At 35.6% G+C, this 21107-nt stretch overlaps 1 protein-coding gene across 1 annotated transcript; it reads left to right on the top strand.

Moving 5' to 3' along the window:
• Positions 1–7534: 7534 nt before the first annotated feature.
• On the top strand, positions 7535–20708 carry LOC122055935 (peptidyl-prolyl cis-trans isomerase CYP18-2). Its single transcript, XM_042617629.1, has 7 exons — positions 7535–7696; positions 7793–7888; positions 7982–8043; positions 8353–8486; positions 12666–12750; positions 20181–20249; positions 20359–20708. Exons 1-6 carry the CDS (start codon positions 7625–7627, stop codon positions 20224–20226), a joined length of 495 nt encoding a protein of 164 aa, XP_042473563.1. The 5' UTR covers positions 7535–7624; the 3' UTR covers positions 20227–20249; positions 20359–20708.
• The last annotated feature ends 399 nt before the right edge of the window (positions 20709–21107 follow it).

Below are 21107 nucleotides of genomic sequence, written 5' to 3'. Positions count from 1 at the left end.
AATATATTTATCAAACTTAATGAGATTTTTTAATAAAAATTAGATTGAACATTCGTGCAAATATGATAATATTTACACTAAACGCTTTTATCTTCTGTGTCCCACGGTGATATAAAGAAGGTAAATTAGGTATATCATCCTAAGTGAGAGAGTTATTTATCACAATTGTAATTTGAACTATTGTCTATTGATATACTATTTGAGAGCTAAATTAGATTGAATATTGGAGTAAAAATGATAATATTCATTCTAAATAATCTAATATTGTCGGTCCACCAACTAAATATAGATATATAAATCGTGATAAATATTTTTATCCTATATAACAATCATTTATATAGGAAAGGTTAACATGATTTATAAAAACGAAGTTTAAACCCAATCAAATTTAACTCAATTTTACACCAGATGTACCTGAGAGCGAGAAAAATAAATTTATTATTTCTCTGTATAGTAAGATGCTCGTTGGATACTTTATTACCGTTTAAATTTTAACTCTGTTTTATTTGTGATGATAAAATATATTTATTGACAATATTTTGTTTTCTTTCACAGTCGTTTTACATAATAAAAAATAAAAGAAATTGTGGAATAAGTTTTAAATTGCAATTCCAATGTTTTTTTTAACGCCAATTTAACAAAGGACGCACATGAAAATCTAAATTTATCAAAAGACATATACTACTTTGGTATTTACCAAAGAGCATACTTTTTTAAATACATTTCCTATTTTATCCATCTGATAATTTGACTTTTTCTACTATTTTTCTTTTCTTCTCTCTCTTCTCTAGAAATAACATTAGTCAATTTTTAATCATATTTTAATACATTTGAAGAAGCTCAAATAAATAATGGACACCATATTTGGACTCCTTGCAATTTTAGAAATCCACAGGAACTTAAATGGGTACAATCGGAGCTTTCTAGGTCGATCAGTGGGTTTCGGTCAAAATCCACTGATGGACCTAGAGAGCTCCGATTGCACTCATTTCAGTTTCTATGGATTTCTAAAATTACAAGGAGTTCAAATATGGTGTCCATTATTTATTTTTATAGATGTTAACAAAAAAATCAAAGAATCGGCATAAAAAGGACCTGATATGGAATCATATCAGCCCAACGTGGAGAATTTTGGTGATTCTGACTGATTACATATCGCCCAATGTGGACTTTTTGTCGATTCTTTAGTTTTACTTGTTAACATCTATAAAAGTCAAAATAAATAATGGACACCATATTTGAACTCCTTTTAAATCATGAATGGAATGATCCTTAAAATCTCCCAAACCCACTGATCGACCTAGAAAGCTCCGATTGCACCCATTTCAGTTTCTATGAATTTCTAAAATTGCAAGGAGTTAAAATATGGTGTCCATTATTATTTTTGGCACTCCTAGTAGTGGACCAGAAGTTTTGAAAATCCTAAATCTCTCTTTATTTTTTTTATTTTTTTTGTTACTAGGCCTGATATCTCTCATATCAGGCCCATATCAGGCCTAACGTGGGCTTTTATGACGATTCTTTGATTTTGCTTGTTAACATCTATAAAAAGTCAAAATAAATAATGGACATCATATTTGAACTCCTTGCAATTTTAGAAATTCACAGAAACTGAAATTGGTACAATCGGAGCTCTCTAGGTCCATTAGTGGGTTTTGACCGAAACCCACGATCGACCTAAAAAGCTCCGATTGCACTCATTTCAGTTCCTGTGTATTTCTAAAATTGCAAGGAGTCCAAATATGGTGTCAATTATTATTTTTGGCATTCCTAGTGGTGGACCAGAGGTTTTGAAAAACCCTAAATATCTCTTTCTTTTTTTTCTTTTTTTTTTGTTTAGGCCTGATATGAAGAGATATCATGCCCACGTTGGGCCTGATATCTCCCCATATCAGGCCCAATGTGGGCCTGATATGGGAGATATCAGGCCTAGTAACAACAAAAAATAAAAAAATAAAAAAATAAAAAAATAAAAAATAAATAAAGAGAGATTTAGCGTTTTCAAAACCTCTGGTCCACCACTAGGAGTGCCAAAAATAATAATGGGCACCATAATTTAACTCTTTGCAATTTTAACTCCTTCCATATCAGGCCCAACGTGGGCTTTTATGACGATTCTTTGATTTTGCTTGTTAACATCTATAAAAAGCCAAAATAAATAATGGACATCATATTTGAACTCCTTGTAATTTTAGAAATTCATAGAAACTGAAATGAGTGCAATCGGAGCTCTCTAGGTCCATCAGTGGATTTTGACCGAAACTCACGATCGACCTAAAAAGCTCCGATTGCACTCATTTCAGTTCCTGTGTATTTCTAGAATTGCAAGAAGTCCAAATATGGTGTCCATTATTATTTTTGGCATTCCTAGTGGTGGACCAAAGGTTTTGAAAAATCCTAAATCTCTCTTTCTTTTTTTTCCTTTTTTTTGTTTAGGCCTGATATGAAGAGATATCATGCCCACGTTGGGCCTGATATCTCCCCATATCAGGCCCACATTGGGCCTGATATGGGAGATATCAGGCCTAGTAACAACAAAAAAAAAAAATAATAAAAAAATAAAGAGAGATTTAGCGTTTTCAAAACCTCTGGTCCACCACTAGGAGTGCAAAAAATAATAATGGACACCATAATTTAACTCCTTGCAATTTTAGAAATTCATAGAAACTGAAATGGGTACAATCGGAGCTTTCTCGGTCGATCAGTGGATTTCGATCAAAACCCACTGATGGACCTAGAGAGCTCCGATTGCACCCATTTTAGTTTCTATGGATTTCTAAAATTACAAGGAGTTCAAATATGGTGTCCATTATTTATTTTGGCTTTTTATAGATGTTAACAAGCAAAACTAAAGAATCGACAAAAAAACCCACATTGGGCTTGATATGGGCTCAAATCAGGCCCAACGTGGGCCTGATATGAAATGATATGTAAAATACCGAACCAAATAATAATTAAATAATAAGGTTTAATGGGCGAATAATTGTAACAGAATTTTTAGAAATTTTCGGGGATTTAATCGGAGCCCGTAGGGCGTATATTGAGGGGATAAAATTATAGACTTTGGAAAAGGTCTGTTTGGAATACCTATTTATTAGGGAGTTGATTTGATTAATAGGCCTAGGTTTTCTATTAAAGCCTAAGTTCCTTATTCTTCCTTAATCTCTCTGCGCCGAAATTTCCTTTCCCTTCCCCGTGCCCTAAGCCCGACGCCACCCCTCCCTCTCGCGACCTTCTACTCCCCAAAATCCACCGCCGACTCCCCCTTCTTCTCTCGGTTCCGACCGATCCACCGCCGCCTGTCTCTAGCCGACGATCTCTCCCTCACGTGCGAGCACAACAGCCGATCTTTCTTCCTTGCGCGCGAGCACCGAAGCCAAGCCGGCGATCTCTCCCTCACGCAGGCACCAGCCGCCGCATCTTCTTCCCCCGAGCCTCACCTCGCGACGTCGCCTCCGCTCCTTCACCGGGCCTCTTCTCCCCAAGCCGTCATCGGTTCTCTGCTACGTCGAGCCATAGCTGCCAAGTTCTCGCACCTGAGCCGACCTTTCCTCCTTGCACGAGCACCCCACAGCCGGCGATCTCTTTCCCCTCGAGTCACCACGCCGACGATCTCTCCCTTGTAGGTATGGATTAGTGTCTATTTTTGTAAGCTAGCATAAGGATTCGGGTGTTGCTGGAGGAGTCTTGATCTGTTGAGCTTTTGGTTTCTTGTTGGATTTGCTGATGAGGAGGGTTACAAGTGATCTTATATTCGATTCTTTTTCATTGTGCTAAGTTCTGTGAGAGAGGGATATGAGTTGGATGCAAGGGGTGGTTGATGGATTTGGTTTTTAATGCTGGGTTCTTTTCTTGATCCGGTTCTTTCAGGTTTTCTGGATTCGTGTTTGTCAAATGGGAAGTGGGGTTTCCGATTAGATTGTTTCATGTTGTATCGGTGATGTTGAATCAATTTGGTTAGGGAATTGGTAATCGATTTGTTTGCTACATTGAGAGAGATCAAATTGTAATATTGAATTAGGTGGATTAATCAAGGGATAAGATTGATTTCCAGTTAATTAATTAGTTGTAATCAATTTCATGATTACGTTGTGGTAGTTTAGCCAATTGTTCTGTTGGTTAGAGATAAATGTAGTATTTGATCTATTTTATGTGTGGGATTAGTTGGTGTTACATAATTAGATTGGGATTAGGTTTTCTATTTGATGTATGGTAGAACCTACTTATGATATATATCCTATATTGTAGGGTTTGATTCTGATTTGAAGCGAACTCTAAGGTGTGAAAATATTCCGGCACGATCTATGTATTAAGGCGGGTACTTCTTGCTTTGTTTTCTTTTAGTACTTTGACCTTAGTGCATGAATTATTTTGGATAAGGATTGTTTACCTTGACTCCACTCTTACTTTCCTACGCTTGATACTTCCACGCAATCTTTGAGAAATTCGTTCCATATCTACACAGTCTCTTGTTGTTGTCCATGATCAATAGCAGATACTAGATACCATGCTTGTATGCTTTGACTGTTGCTTATTTATGTACGATATTGAGCATGCTGGCTTCATGTAGCATACCTGTTTCTGCTTATATATATATATATGATGAATGTTGCATTGTTCGCATCCTGTCATGACATACATGTCAACGACCAATTCTCCCTTGCGGTCGAGAGAGTCGTTAAAAAGGGACCGCATCCTCGGCCACTCGAGAGAGTGGTAGCTGGAGTCGATGCCGCTTGTCCTGTCGTACCGCACTCGGCCACTCATGGAGAGTGGTAGCTGGAGTTACGAGCAGCAGGGACCCCCTTCGCTGTGTAGCTAGTTAGCTACTCAGCACCTGTCTATCCAGTCACTCGAGAGAGTGGCGGCCTTTGGGTGGTACAGTTGTCATCGATCCGGCCTCTCGACCATACAAGGGTCGTGGTGCAGAGAGGTGGGCGGGGTGACCATCCGTGCATACGCTGTTATTATGCCTGCTTGGGTTGCTGCTGTCTACATATGCTGTTATTGCTTACTTATGTTGTTGTGGTATATTTATGCTGTCGTTGTTTCTTACTGTTGTTCACTTATGCTGATATGCTGTCTTATGTTGAGATATACTCTCATTGTAGATGTTTAGACATTGGTTTATTCATTGGAAATTTGTATATACCTTGCTTATTACCTCTGTAGTTATGTGTGGTACAGTAGCAGATTAGTACCATCTCTGATCTTCTATACCTAGCATAGGATATGGTTTCTGTTATGAGCATTTATTTTGGTTCTATTATAGTATCTGCTATTCTTCTAATGAGGCTGTATACTGTTGACATTCTCTACTTATATGTTATGTTCATGCACTATCTCTTTCCTTACCCGTTGAGTTTCAATACTCACCACCCCACAAAATGATTTTCTTTCGCCAGGTAACAGGTAGATGGGTCATGGATGCTTGGAGAGATGTCGGCTGCCAGTCTTGGGTCCTACGTCATACTCGAGGATAGTTTTCGTTTTGGTTTTGTTATCGTTTGGGGTGGTATATTGATTTTGTGTATTTTGTTTTCTAACAAGTCGATGTGAATTTTGGGTCAAGTTTGTGATGACAGGTATTTTTGTTAGTGTCGTTGTTGGTTTATCGTTTTATGTCTTCCGCTGCCGTGTGTTTACGTTCAGCCGTATAGGCTTATTAAATTACGTGTTATGTTGTTTATATTTTATATATATATTCCAGCCGAGTGTGGCTGAGGTATATTTTGTATGTAGTAATGCTTCAGATTGTCACCCGTAGAGGAGAGATGCTGCCGAAATTTCTTCGGACAGAGACTCCTCTGAGGCGTGACATGATATCAGGCCCACGTTGGGCCTGATATGATTCCATATCAGGCCCAACGTGGGCTTTTATGCCGATTCTTTGATTTTGCTTGTTAACATCTATAAAAAGCCAAAATAAATAATGGACACCATATTTGAACTCCTTGTAATTTTAGAAATCCATAGAAACTGAAATGAGTACAATCGGAACTCTCTAAGTCCATCAGTGGGTTTTGACCGAAATCCACTGATCGACCTAGAAAGCTCCGATTGCACCCATTTCAGTTCCTGTGGATTTCTAAAATTGCAAGGAGTCCAAATATGATGTCCATTATTTATTTTGACTTATTCAAATGTATTAAAATGTGATTAAAAATTGACTAATGTTATTCCTATCTTCTGTTGACATAGAAGAGAGAGAAGAAAAGAAAAACAGTTGAAAAAGTCAAATTATCAAGAGGGTAAAATAAGAAATATATTTAAAAAAGTGCGCTCTTTGGTAAATACCAAAGTAGTGTATGTTTTTTGATAAATTTAGATTTTCACGTGCGCCCTTTAGTAAATTGTCGTTTTTTAATCTAGTTATTTAATTTGTTGAACGAATTAATTTAACCGATCGACTACATAAAACTTTTTCACCAGTAAATTTAGAAGTGTAAGCATCTTGTCATTCAATAGCTAACGTTTTAGTAGAAATCATCATGTAGCACTAGATTCGAATCATAATGTTTGAGCATCGTTATCGCTACGCCGTAGTGTAGGCACCGACGTGGAGAAAAGTAATATTAAATCAAAAAGTAATATGATTTATTATTATTTATTTTATTTTTAGTTGGCACTAGTAGACGAGTAATTTTGGGAATGACGGATCTAATCCCATATATTTTTTGCAGTAGATAATTCATCAACTCAGTATATTTAGGTCAACTGATCATTAAAAAAAACTTATCCGTTAATTTGCTTAAGTTGTGACTCAATCTTTAAATATTGAGAAAATTGAGAAGACATTTTATCGTTGCACTATTGCCTAGAGGTTAAAAAATTTTATTTTTTTAGTTAGCGTTTTTAGGTTAATCGTTCGTTAAGGAAAATTTATTTATTAATTTATTTGAGGTTGGAATTCAATCTTAGATGTTTGAGAAACTATAAAGGCATTAGATCATTACACTATTATCCTCAGATTTTATTTATTTATTTATTTATTTTTGATAATTTAAATATTTAATTCTTTAAATCAATTAATTCGGGAGATGATGAATTTAATCTCATAAAAATTAAACATTATCATCCTACCGAAGGAAATTTTTTACAATATATCGTAATTATGATTTGATCCTTAATGTATGATTAACGGTTAACAAATCTAACCGCTTATGATTAACCGCTTAAAAAATCTAACCGCTGTGTAATAGAACAGCTTGCTTTTTAAAATTAGGTATATCAAATCAAAATTTTACATAATATGAAAAATAATAAATTCGATATATTAATTTTGCATAAAAACTACATTAGCTGAAGGAAAAATTTTACAAAATATCGTAATTAGGATTTGATCCTTAATATATGATTAACGCTTAAAATATCTAACCGCTTATGATTAACCGCTTAAAAAATCTAACCGCTGTGTTATAGAACAGCTTGCTTTTTAAAATTAGGTATATCAAATCAAAATTTTATAATATGAAAAATAATAAATTCGATATATTAATTTTGCATAAAAACTACATTAGTCAATGTTATGGCAAAGGGGTAATTTAGCAGCCATTGGATTCAATTCATTTTCAGGAATCAAACGGCGTCGAGCCAGTAAAACTATCTGCGCTATAGCTACACGATGTCGGGAAGCGCCGACGGCGGCCCACCGGAGGTGACTTTGGATACCTCCATGGGACCTTTCACAGTCGAGGTACTCTCCTCCTCTTCCCGCTACCCGTCTTCTTCCTTTCTGTTCCGTCTATGCCCTAGGACTTCTCTCCGACATCGCTTCTCTGTTGGATCTTAGATGTATTACAAGCACGCTCCGAAGACTTGCAGGAACTTTGTTGAGCTCTCTAGGAGAGGTTATTACGACAACGTCAAGTTCCATCGGATTATCAAGGTGCTTTCTCATCCTTCGTAGTTTGATGACCTAACCGCACTTTTTCTTCTCTTTGTTGTTTTTTTTTTCTGATTATTTGGTGCACGTTATTAGGATTTTATCGTTCAAGGCGGTGATCCGACAGGAACCGGAAGGGGTGGTGAATCCATTTACGGGTTAGTCACCGTCCCGCTTTGCAGTGAACATAGTGGGAATTTAAGGAGTCTGTTTTATTTGTTTCCAGAAAAAATCTGATAGAAATTTAATTATTTTGAGCATACTCGGTGTCTGACTTTGCAAATTAGCAATACCTTTGGATTTGGGCAGAGATCTGACGTCCATTGCTGCACCTCCTATGTGATGCTGATGCGTTTTGATTGTATTGGGATTTTAGTTGTCTTTCGTCTCTAATACCTTTTCATTGCGCTATTGTAGTCAATTGCCTTAGTCCTCAACTGATAGTAGTTTCCCTTTCTTCTTACCAGTCCTAAGTTTGACGATGAGATAAAACCTGAGTTGAAGCATACTGGAGCGGGCATACTATCAATGGCAAATGCTGGTCCTAACACAAATGGTAGCCAATTTTTTATAACATTGGCACCATGTCAGTCGTTGGATGGTAATGATTTCCTTTTGTATTTTTTTTTCAAAGAGGAAAACTAACATCTGATAGTTTCTCAGTATTATGTTATGCTACTTGAATGATGTGTAGTCTTAGTACTCAATTCTTTAAGTACGTGAAACAAACAGTGAGTACCAACTTCTGAGATTGACTATACATATCTTATTTTGGCCATTAAACTCTATAGAAGACTCTATCACTACTAATACTCACTTATTTTAAGTTATTTTTAATTGTGATAAGCAGAGTTGTCTTAAATCTCCTATTATGCTCCCACCTGAATTTCCAATTATTTTTTTCTAGAAAAGACTAGGCCAAAGGTCATTTGGCCTACCCATTTTATGTATTTCTTAGCCAGTACTAGGCTTGTGAAAAGAATTGACCAATTCTGCAGTGTTAAGTAGGTTTTATCTTGAATGTGACTGGATGGTAAGTTCATCTAGAATAATGCAAACGATTAGAACTTGAATTGACCCTTGGTATATCCTATAATTACAATATTATAATTTATTGACACTTTCAAATTTTAATAGTTGTACCCCAGGAAACAGAGTAAAAGTACTATTTTTCAAAATAACTACCTCTTTTGTTATAATTTACTTTTTTTATGAATGCTAAATAAATGTCAAGTCATATATTTTGTAGCAGTTGAATGACCTTCACATGCTTACTAGAAATAGATAAAATTGTCTAACATAGCACATAATGATATAATATCCAATGAGGAACTCAACCTATATATTCTAACAACCATATAATTGTTACATGTTACAATTAGTATGATACCTCACTGACTTAAACTAGTGTTCTGATTCTACATCACCACACAGATTATTTCTTTACTATAAAACTCTTATGTAGAAACCTAATGATCAGCAAGCAATTTCTATCAGTATGATTGATTTCTACTTGAATATCCAAATCATCAATATTTTGACTAGTTTTTGTACTAGAATGACCATCCTTAGTACTATTCATATTTTCACTACAAATGAATTATGAATGTGACTTTCACAATAACTATTAGTACTAGAAATAGTAATATTAATATCGATTTCGAAATGAAGATAAATGTCAATGTTGTTATTAGTGTTCTTTTTCCAGATCCAATATCATTGCATTTAAGACTTCTTTTTCTTAGACCTTCAATTCAAATAGCTGGGAGGTTATCAAAAGCAAACTTTGATCCATCCTTGCTTGTATTTGATGCCATCTAGGATATGATTGCTACAAGAAATCCTGGGAAACTTTATTAAAATATCTCATCTTATGTCTTAGAAGATATGTTAGTCATATTTTTTTAAAAAATAGTTATAACTGGAGACATTATTACAGAGTTTTAGGGATTTAACATAATCATCAACAAATGCCACTTGAACCCTAATCCTGAAATTTATAGTGTTGACCTTGTTAATCAATATTTTGGTTGATTATTTCTGAAGAAAGATATCAATTTGGTTGCCTCTAAAAAATTGTCTTCCCTAAAAGGATGTTCCTTTTTGAGTTCAACATTTTCTCAGCCCTTCCAGTGTATTTGAATCCTAAAAAATTATTTTCAAATGTTGTTAGTAGAGATGTTTGATTGTGCTAGCTATGACTTGTTGCTATGTTTTTTGGGTCCTTGTGAAATTTCTATCAACTTCATGGATTTTGTCTTGTGATTCAAACCTTTGATACTTGGTCTCTTCATTCTTCCCCTTCATACATGTATCAAAGACAATTATTCCAATACAACACCAAACACCCTTGTTGATCATATGTGTCAAGAATGAGCATGCCATACTCATATCCATGTTTGGGTTGGGCACTTATATCCAAGTAAATATAACTTAGAAAAGAATGAAGAGCAAAGAACCTCAACATATCTTGGTAAGTTTTTTTTTGCGCATCTAGTGTGATGAAAGTTAGCATAGCAAAAAATTGTCTACATAAAATAAGCCTACATTCATGAGCACTCTTTAGTCCATACATGTTGGAATTCTACATTAACTACCATATGAAACTAGTGTTGTTTTAATATTAGGTCAAGTGAGATTAAATAACTTTCAATGAAAATGAAGGCAAAATGTAGGTCTTGGTGATATTCAAATTGAAATTATAGGAATTTATTAGATCATGGTATAATTTGGTCAACTAATTGAATAAAATTTTGATAATTAACAATGTTTAGTTGTAAAGGTATTAAGTTGATCATAATGTCTTGCGAGATCATCATGTCCCTCGTAGGCTCAAAAGTAAACTTTATGGGACTCTTAGATGCTTTCTGTACTTTATGGATCATCGTGTTTGCAGGTAGAAAGCAACATATACAAAAAGTAAATATAGCATAAATGAAAATGCTAAGTTTGGATATGCAGAGTTACTAGAAAGTTGAAAATAAGAATACTAATTTTAGAGCAATAGATTCAATAGATGATAAAATAAGAGAAAATATGTTGAGATGATATACATGCAAAGTTCAATGGTGGAATGGAAAAAATTCATATAGCCAATCCCACATAGTTGACACAACCACAATTTGTTGGTACCTACAAGTAGTTGAGAACTAAGGATAATATCAAATAGTTGTTACAGTCTTATAGGATCTACATGCAATTGTTTTAGAAGGGGAGCCTTGACACAATGGTAAAATTGCTTCTGTGTGACCCTGTGGTCATGGGTTCAAGTTACAGAAACAACCTTTTGTAATGAAGGGTAAAGTTGCATGCAATAGCCTCAATATGGTCCGATCCTTCCCTAAGATCCCACATTGGCTGAAGCTTCGTGCACCGAACTGTCCTTTTTTATTTTATATATGGATGTAGTGGAAGAATACTTCAATTCTTAAATTAACTTTCGTCCCTTCTTAGCTTCATTATCTTCTAAACAAACAGACATGAGAGAGGAGTTCTCTGGCTAACAAGCTCAAAACCACTATATGTAAGTGGGAGAAAAGGGTTTCAAATGTCAAGGACATTGACTAAATAAATTGCTGCCACAAGATCCTCATGTTGGCATGATTTCATGATCTCTCCAGTTGGTGGAACAGCTAAGTGGCCAGCACAATAGCAAACAACTGACTACTTTTATCCCCAGATGCAATCCCAAACTAGGCTACATGACAATAGCTACCCTTTCCCTCTATTCTCATATGTAATAGAAGTGTAAACTAGGCAATGGATTACTTGCCTCATGGTGGCAACGATATTTTTGAGGATTATTTGCTTTTTCGCATATACACTGATATCTATAATCAGTGTTCACAATTTGTTTCTTGACCAATCACAAATTTCCATCTTAAAGATAAAGCTATTAAAAGGATTTCTCAGGGAGTATGTAGTTGGCTCGTTGCCTAAGTGGTAAGTGGGAGTCTAGCACTTGACATTGAAAAAATAAGATTGCCATAAAGAAGTCACAATTAATAAATATGTTTGCATAATGATAACAAACCATTTCATATTGCAATCAAGGAAACAAAAATCACAATAAAACATATTATTCATAGTCATAATCCAAATTTTTTTTAAAAAAAAATTGAATGCATTATTATACAATGAATGAAAAAGGAAAAGAGATAAGAGAAGAGGAAAAACACACCTAGGACCTAGGAAAAGATGACTAAAATAGTTGCAAGTTGTTGATGGTGGGTGAAAAATGGGAGGCGGAACCTTAAAGTCACATGGGTTTGGAAGCTCGACTCAAGGGGTGTTGGATGGGTTGATGGGATAAATTAAGGTTACTTTCTAATATCAAATGGACAAACAACTTATAAAAAAAATCCTTTAAGTAAATTGCTTGTGTCATCTAGGCCACTTTATAAAAGGCTCACCTAACAGGGGATCACCTAACTACTATGAGAAATGGTCCTTGGCCTAAGCCGCTTTATAAAAGGGTCACCTAACAGGGGACCACCTAACTACTATGAGAAACGTTCCTTGGCCTAAGCCACTTTATAAAAGGGTCACCTAATAAAGCGGCTGCTTAGCCACTAGGCGAAAGTGTCCCTTGTTGAAACCACTCTGCCTTTTAGAACAATTTTATTGATAAATTGTAAATGTGAATCTCTGATAAGTTTGTTAATATGATTATTTATTTCTTTATTTTTTAGTTTGTTATTATGTTTGCTTTACTATTTTGGATGATTTCTTTTATGTTTTGAATTTTTATTATTTTTTCATATGGTTTGTGCTTCCATAGGAAAACATACAATTTTTGGAAGAGTTTGCAGGGGGATGGAAGTTATTAAACGTCTTGGAAGTGTGCAAACAGACAACAGTGATAGGTGATTCTGAGATTTGCCAAATGATTTAATCTGCATTTTCATTGCAATTCACACTTTGCATTAGCATATATGTGGATACTGATAATCATATTCATTTAATTGTCATCCTGCTTCCTCTTTAGCTGAAGGAGCTATTTTTGTCTTCAGACTCCTGCCATATTGTTAAAAATTTGAAGCACCCAAGCATTTTGTTTTTAATGGAATCATGAAGTATTTAACTTTTTGCACATGCTGATGTTTATAAATTGGTGCTTTGTAGATCTTCTGTGAAATGCATTTTTTAAACTATGACAATGGAAATCACACCTAATTTATCCATAGTAATTACTAGTCATAATTTCTATTGGTTATTCATAGCAATTTGTGTCAGTCAATAGACAACTTGTAGGGACCACCTAGAGTTTAAATGTCCAATTTCTATTATTCAAAAGTTTCCTCTTCAAATGAAGGAAGTGCCTGCTATTGCATGGCTAGAAATTATCCTTAGTAGATTGCAAGCCATAACTGTAGGTGTGAAGGGGTTACTCGAAAGAGCTTCTAGTCTAAGGAGCCCTAAGAGTCATCTGCAAGGACTTGTGTCAACCAAACACTCATAAATGTCAACTAAAATTCAAAATATTTTAGAATTTAAATGACCGACTAAAGGAGGGGTGAATATATAATTACAAATATATTTTTTGTTAAAACACACTTATATACTTAAATTACATATTAATCCAAAGAGTGTGTGTATGTGACAAGATATGGACGGTCATAGCAAGCAACTTAGTGGGAAACTCTTCTCCATATGAAATTAAAAAAGATGCACTTTGTGCAATCAATGTTGTAAATGGCGGTAGACGGTAGCGGGGTGATTAGTGACTGCCTGCCGCCTCGGCCGCCTAGGCGGTTGAATTTATTTTTACTATTTTTTATACACGGTGTTCTAAAAGGCGGATGTGGCAGCCGCCTAAGCGCGAGGCGGACCAATTCCGCCCCTCTTTTGTTAAAGGGGCGGGTTAAATTGCGGAATTAATGGCGTTTTAGGGTTAAAAAATCATTGGATTTGATTTCAAAACACCCGCCTCCTTCCGCCTTGAACCGTCACAACCGCCGCCGCCGTTGCCGCCCGTTGTTGTCGTTCCCACCATTGTCATCGCCCGCCCCTGTCATTTAGGTTAGACTTTTACATATTTCGGATTAGAATATCGCTTGGACTGACACGACATATGCGAGGCATTGGCACGCCGCGACGTCTCCAGAGGCGTCACCTATCTTGATGACGAGTCTAGACTCGTCGTGCCCGAAAGTGTTGCTCGAGCCCTACCACTGGCCGGACGCCTTGCCTGAGTTCGGCGACGAATTCAACACGTTGCGCGACACCTTCAATGTCTGCGCGATGTCAACAAAGCAAAAACCTTTTTTTTAACTTAGAACTTTATGTTAATAAAATTAATTAACTCCTAGCTATAATTGAGATAAATTTAATATACATTTATTTAAATGTTAAATCAGGTTAATATATTTTAAATGCGATCAGCTTTTGAGGAGTTGTTAAATCAGGGATCAACTTTTTAAATGTTAAATTAGCTTTATGGGATCAACTTTTATATATATATATATATATAGAGAGAGAGAGAGAGAGAGAGAGAGAGAGAATTGCTACCGTCGGTTGCGGAATCGTGCGCACCTTGACTGAAGGCGCCTCCAATGCATTGGAGGCACCTTCAGTCGTTTTCTTTTTTTTAACGAAGTTGAGGCGCAATCCAGGCGCCTTAACTCATTATATATATATATTTTTTAAATCAAAATTCTCTTAAAGAGGAACACTATACCCTATAAGCATCTAAAATTTCTAATCTTGAACACTATAATCCAAAAGGAAAGCCTGAACCCTAGAGGGAAAATCTTATTTGCTTAAACTCATTATAACTCAACCCCTAAATCCTAAAATCTTAAATCCTAAATCTATATAATACACCTCGTGAGCATCTAAAATTGTTAATCTTGAACACTATAAATCAATAAGGAAGTCTGAACTCTAGAGGGAAAATACTCAAACTCATTAAAACCTAACTCCTAAATCCTAAAATTTTGAACTCTAAATATACCCCAAAAAAATAAGCAAAAAATAAAAAAATAAAGAAATAAAGAATTGAGGTACCTGGATTTGATCCGCCTCAACAATATTAAAATAAAATTCCAAGGCACCTCCAATGCAGTATATATATTGTTAATATTTTATATGTTAAAAATACAATTTTAAAACAGATTTTTAGTAAGTGTTTTTTAATTTTTTGATCTTTTATTTAGTTGGGAAATGAGAAACAACTGGAGGTGAAATTGAAGCGAAAGTCTAGTGATATTGTTTGAGATTATGGAGTGTTGTATCACAAATTAAAAAGAGATTGGATGAAGCATCATATTACGGGTATTGTAGGACAAGTTGAAGCATGCACTAAAGCATCTGATGAAGACAAAAAAAAAGAGTAAGAACTTATCTTGAAAATAGCAAGAATAAGAAGTGGGAAAGGGTGGAAGAACTAAAAGAATAAAGGATGGAAGTAAATATAGGTATTGATTTAGAGGATGAAGATTGTCAAGTGGAGGGAGATTCTTCTAAAAACAAGTCGAGCACCTTGGGCCTACTGATAAGTGGACATCTACAATCGATTCAACAAAGGCAAGACACAATTAAACATTAATGATGCATTGAAGTTAAAGTTTACAAATGATGTGCATGAGTACGTTGCAAGATGGATTTATGTTGCGGGGATTCCTTTTCATGCAATTGACAATCAAAGTTTAGACAATTTGTAGAGACAGTTGGCCAATTCGGTCCGGGCTACAAACTTCCAAATTAATATCTTCTAAGAGAAACACTTTTGAAACAGGAAGTTAAGAGAACCAAATTATCTTTGAAAAAATATGAAGAAGGGTGGATGAAAAATGGATGTTCAATATGACCGATGCATGGACGGATTGCAAGAGGAGAAGCATTATAAATTTATGTATTTGTTGCAAACTAGGCATTTCATTTCTTGGTTTTATTGAAGAATCCATGGAGTCACACACCAGGGCTTACATCTTTACGTTTGTGGAAAAATACATCAATGAAATTGGTCTTCAACATGTTGTTCAAGTAGTGACAGACAATGCGACAAACAATATGGTGGTTGCGGAGTTGTTGAAGGTTACACAACCTTAAATTTTTTGGACTTCTTGTGCGACTCATTCAATCAACCTCATGCTTAAAGCAATTGAAAAACTACTCAAGTTTAGAGAAATAGTTGAGAAAGCAAAGGCCTTAACAATATTCATCTATGCACATCATAGAACTTTGGCTATTATGAGGAAATATACCAAGAAGAGGGATATTATGATGCTCGAGGTGACTAGATTTGCTACTTCATTTTTGACCTTGGAAAGTCTCATAGACAAGAAAGATCAATTGAGACTTTTGTTTACATCCGAGAAGTGGAGCAACACAAAATTAAAGAATAGTGTGAAGGGGAAAGTGGCGGAGGGCAGAGGCGACAGGGACAAGTATCTCTATTTGGAATGGTGTTTCTTTAGCTTTGAATGCTTTCACCCTTTTAGTGAAAGTTTTACGCCTTGTTGACAATGACAAAAAGCCCTCAATGACCTTTTTATTTAGTGCACTTAAACAAGCCAAGGAAGAGATTAGAAAGACTTTCAAAAAAGAAGAAAATATCATCCCTATTTTGAAGATTTATTGATGAGACGTTTAAGGAAAGATTTGATAGTCCTTTGCATTATGCCGCTTGTTGAATCCGATTTTTTGCTTCAAAGATCCAAGCATACAAAATGACATCAATGTTATGAATGAGTTCTTGAATTGTGTTGAGAGAATTTTTCCCGCCGACGAGAACATACAATTCGCCATTTCTAATGATGAATTGTTGAAGTATAAGAGTAAATTCGGAAACTTTGGAAGAACAATGGCAGTCACGGCATATGAGAAGGTGGATGTGTACCATGACTTTGATTCGGGTACATCTCTTTAGTCTTTCCTTTATTTTGATTCACTAACATGCATGTCTCTTTTACCTATTTTTGGATTTATTATTCTTTGTATCTTTACTTGTTTAAGTGGGATGGTGGTCTAATTATGGTGATGACACTCTAAACTTGCAAAAAATAGCAATGAGATTTCTCTCTTTGACAAGTAGTTCACCGGGGTATGAAAGAAATTGGAGCCAATTTGAACGGATAAGTAGTAATTCATAAATTATGTTATATATTCTTTCTTTTTATTAGTTTTTAATAATTTTCTAATTGTTTAGATACATACTAAGAAGAGGAATAGACTCGAGACCTTAAGATTGAATGATCTTGTATATGTCAAATTCAACACCAATCTTATGAAGAAGAAAAGTAAAAGAGAAATGGACAAAGATTTGCTTCTATCCTCTCAAGCTAGTGAAGCTCAAGATTGACTTATTGATGGTGGTGATGAAGGTTGAGCCTCGAGCAGATGAAGTACTACAACTAAGGAGAAGCACCAGGAACATCTACATTAGAAAACTTGATGAGGATTTAGATATATCGGAGGAGGAAAATGAAGATGTTGATTTTGAGTCTGATGATAAGAGGATCATGGATGTAGTTGATGGTGCATGTGTAAATGATTTAAAAATTAGTTATGTTGAGTTTAATACTTGTTGGCTCGTTGTCACGTTGAGTTGAAATTTTAAATTTTAAACTTGGACTTTTGGTATAAATAGCGATATTACTTTTTAATATTAATATGGTGATGAATTTTTATTACTTGTTAGTTGCATTTATATATTTTTTTTGTACCTTATATAAATTGTATTGTATTGGATGAAACTTATTTATGCATAAAAGAATTCAATCGCCTAGACACCGCCTAGACAGTCGAAGCAGTCCGCCCCACCACCGCCTACCGCGATTTACAACACTATTTATACATAATATTATAAATAATCATTATTCTTTATAATATTTACTTTTAATAAAATATATTAATTAAAAATTTAAAAATTAATCTAAATATTTAAAAATAATATATATATATATATATTAATGAGATAATTTTATTAGACTTTAATTACGTATATTTAAATTATCTCAATTATAATTAGGAGTTGATTAAAATTATTAACCTAAAGTTGTTTAATTAAATTCTAACTTACAAGTTACACACTTACCTTGTTTTAGCTAGGCGACGAGTCTAACGCGTCGCCGGAACCTCACTATGCGACGGTTCCAGAAGCGTCGTCAGGCTCGGGAGACACGTGTGGACGGGTCGTTGTGCTCGTCACCTGGCTCGGGCGACACTTCCAAGCTCACGCAACGTGTTTGGACTCGTTGCACGACCCAAGCAACACATTCGGACACGTCGCGGTGGCGAAATGGCAGCGGCGGCGGCAGTTCTAGGCAGTGGCGGAAGGAGGTGAGTTTATCCCCTAAAGCACTGTCTTAGGCAAAGCGGTTGCACCTGCCTAGGCGGCCGCTTCAACCGCCATTTAGAACACTGTTTGCAATATCAAGAGAAGTACAATAGGCCCAATCAGGAGCATGTTGTCTCCCATATGATCTTTTCTTGGTTAGGTTTTTTTCCTTTTTCTTTTTTGCCTAGTATATATTTAATATTTGGAAAAGATTGGTTATTTAATATATAAGATCCAAGGAGATGACGTTGACATAAAGGAGTGCTTACAGGATTTCGTAGAACATTTTTTTGGAATTAATATCAGTTTCTTCTTCAGAGGGAATTGAATTGGTTGCGTTGGAGAGGGATAGAGGATCATGCATATGTCGAGCGGTGCAGTTTTGCTGTTTGCTTGGTCCAAAATGTCCCTGACTATAGAAATTTGAACTTCGGACCAATCCACAAAAAATTGCTTGCACGAAGGTGTGCCTAGTGTTGATATAGTATTGAAATTGTATCATTATGGTCAAAGGCCAATACCCAAGCATGGAAAAAACTTTAAACCTTGATTTTTGTTTTATTTTCCTAGTAAATAATGGTAATATTAGGTTTGAAGAAACTTTAAACTGATACCCAAGCATGGAAAGTTCATAGATTTGGACTAAAGGTTTGAACTTCATTCATCTTCTCTTTGCTATACGTTTCTTAATATTGTGGTATATCTCTTACCTTACTCATAGCTTGGTGGAGATAATGATTGCCAATATTCAAAATCTTATTCTGAGTGAGGGTTCTGGTCCCTGATCGGAACGAGATGATGAGGGTGTCATGCTGGATGTACTGACGCATCATGCCTGAGGTACCAAGAAGAAGAAGAACCAGGGAAGAGAAAAGGAGGAAAATGATTGAAAACCTAACCTAACTTCCTTGCTGCTGCCTCATGCCACAAAAGCAAAGAAGAGAGGGAGCAGCAATGTGACGTTGAGAAGATAAGGGAAATGAAGAAATCATGAAGAAGAAAAGGTACACAACTGGATGCCTGAAGAAAAGGAGGTCATGGTTTAGTCAAGAAAGTGAAGAAGTGAAGGCAACAGTCACTTCACTTGATTCGTCTTCTCTTCTTCACTTCCGGCTGCCTTTGATTCCTTCTTTTTTTGGCAGCAAGGAGGTTAGGTCCTCAAGCAAAGGGGTCTGCTGTGTCGCAGAATCAGGTTAGGATTCTTAAGTGAAGCATCAAGCACCTTCATCATGGAATCAAGTTAGGACCCTCAAGCAAAGTGTCCACTGCACTGCCTTGGCCACTGAAGTGATTCCAACTGGTTTTGTGGTCTTCAGTTGCTCCGCATGCTGGTTGGCAGGCAGAACAAAATCTTTTACCCATGCCAACTGGTTGGAAATGATATTTTATTCCGTGACAACGGTAAATCAGCAAGGTTCTAGAGAACCGACTGTGAAGCACCAATTTTCTTAACCTTGGGGATATATATATATATTTTTAAGTATTTCATAGGGGCTTAATATCAACACAATGAATGAATGGCCCAAAGGAACTAATTTTGGCCCATTGTGCACAAAAATTAGGAAATTTTAACTGGAGAGCTTTTGGAACAGGAGCCATTCCTTAACCTGTCATAGTGCAGACAACTGGATGGATTTACTTTTTCTAACTCACAGCAATGTCGGGGCACCATACTATTTTCTTATATGTAGTGCATGAGTTCCATAATCTGAATGCATCAAATATGCTAACTTTGTAAATCATGGATCCTCTTCTCTTTATTATTATTAAACTGTGAGTTTCATCAGATTATCTTATTGGTAAGTTGACCGGTGTCATTCATTGGAGATTTGAAATTCACTAATAATGTGATTAATTTATTAGAAAAGTGGCACATCCTATGGAACATCTGTCATGTGATCAAGAATTTAGGGTCTCTAACTAATACTCTCGTACCATGCACATCCATTTTATGAAACGCCTGTTATACCCTTTTTTTTCCTTATTTATTTAGTGCATCTTTTGCTAAATCAGGCCAATACATGATGTGAAGATACTAAGAACAGTAGTCGAAGATTGAAGTGCTAAAGTTGCAAGGCAAAGGTACCGGGAGACATTTCTGTTTCTTGAGATTCCTCCTCTGTTATTTTGCACATTACATTTCTTAATTTCTCATCGAGATTTCATTTGTCTTTCCGGTAATGTACATCAGGAAAATCCGAGAAGCATTTTATGCTGCATTAACATGTGCCAGATACTATGCTACGAGTGGCCTTGTAAGGTTGCCAAATCATGGAGCCTTGAGATTCTATTTAGAGAACTTGTTTTTAAAATTTTCTCGTATCTAGTTTGACTTCCCATTTACTTGAGAATTCTGCTCGTCTCACATTTTCACCCTTCCATTCGGATACTAGCTCATGTTGAATACTCTAACTGATTTTGGAGAATTTTTCAGTGTCTTATCCCTTTGCATGTGTCTTATTTCTTCCATGGAGACCTTCCTGATGTAACTCTGTTATCCACGTGAAGTAATTCTTTTGCTCGTGTACAGATTAGCAATAAGCATAGATTTGCGCAAAAAAATTTGCTGTTTAGTTTGGAGGAAAGTGTAGACCAGGCTATGGTTTTATTGTATTCTTCATCCGGGACACACAGTGCAAACGAACTCAATTTTATCAATTTTGTTCCAGTACTTTTCTTTTACACTTCGTACTTCGTAAACAGGGTCATGGTCCTATGCCATCCCGACATATTTTGATCTCGGAAAAATAAAATCTCATTTTGAGTGGTAGCCTCTCTCGATGGCACTGATTTTGTTTTTTGACATTTTCTTAAAGGGACGCATTTGGATTTTAGAATTTTTTTTTACCGGATGCATTGTACTTTTATTATTCATCAAAGGGTGTATTTTAAAAAAAAAAACGTTTTTTTATTAGAAAAAAATCTTTTGCACTCTCGAGC

The sequence above is a fragment of the Zingiber officinale genome, chromosome 3B, assembly GCF_018446385.1.
Source record: "Zingiber officinale cultivar Zhangliang chromosome 3B, Zo_v1.1, whole genome shotgun sequence".
NCBI classification, from domain to species: Eukaryota; Viridiplantae; Streptophyta; class Magnoliopsida; order Zingiberales; family Zingiberaceae; genus Zingiber; species Zingiber officinale.
Note: the sequence above shows the minus strand (reverse complement) of the source record. Positions and strands in the feature narration are given on the sequence as shown.

Excerpts from the sequence above, each read along its gene's own strand:
- LOC122055935 (XM_042617629.1), top strand. The coding sequence starts at position 7,625 with ATGTCGGGAAGCGCCGACGGCGGCCCACCGGAGGTGACTTTGGATACC. Across the intron at positions 7,697-7,792 it reads TGGGACCTTTCACAGTCGAG|ATGTATTACAAGCACGCTCC; the intron begins GTACTCTCCTCC and ends GTTGGATCTTAG. Across the intron at positions 12,751-20,180 it reads CAAACAGACAACAGTGATAG|GCCAATACATGATGTGAAGA; the intron begins GTGATTCTGAGA and ends TTGCTAAATCAG.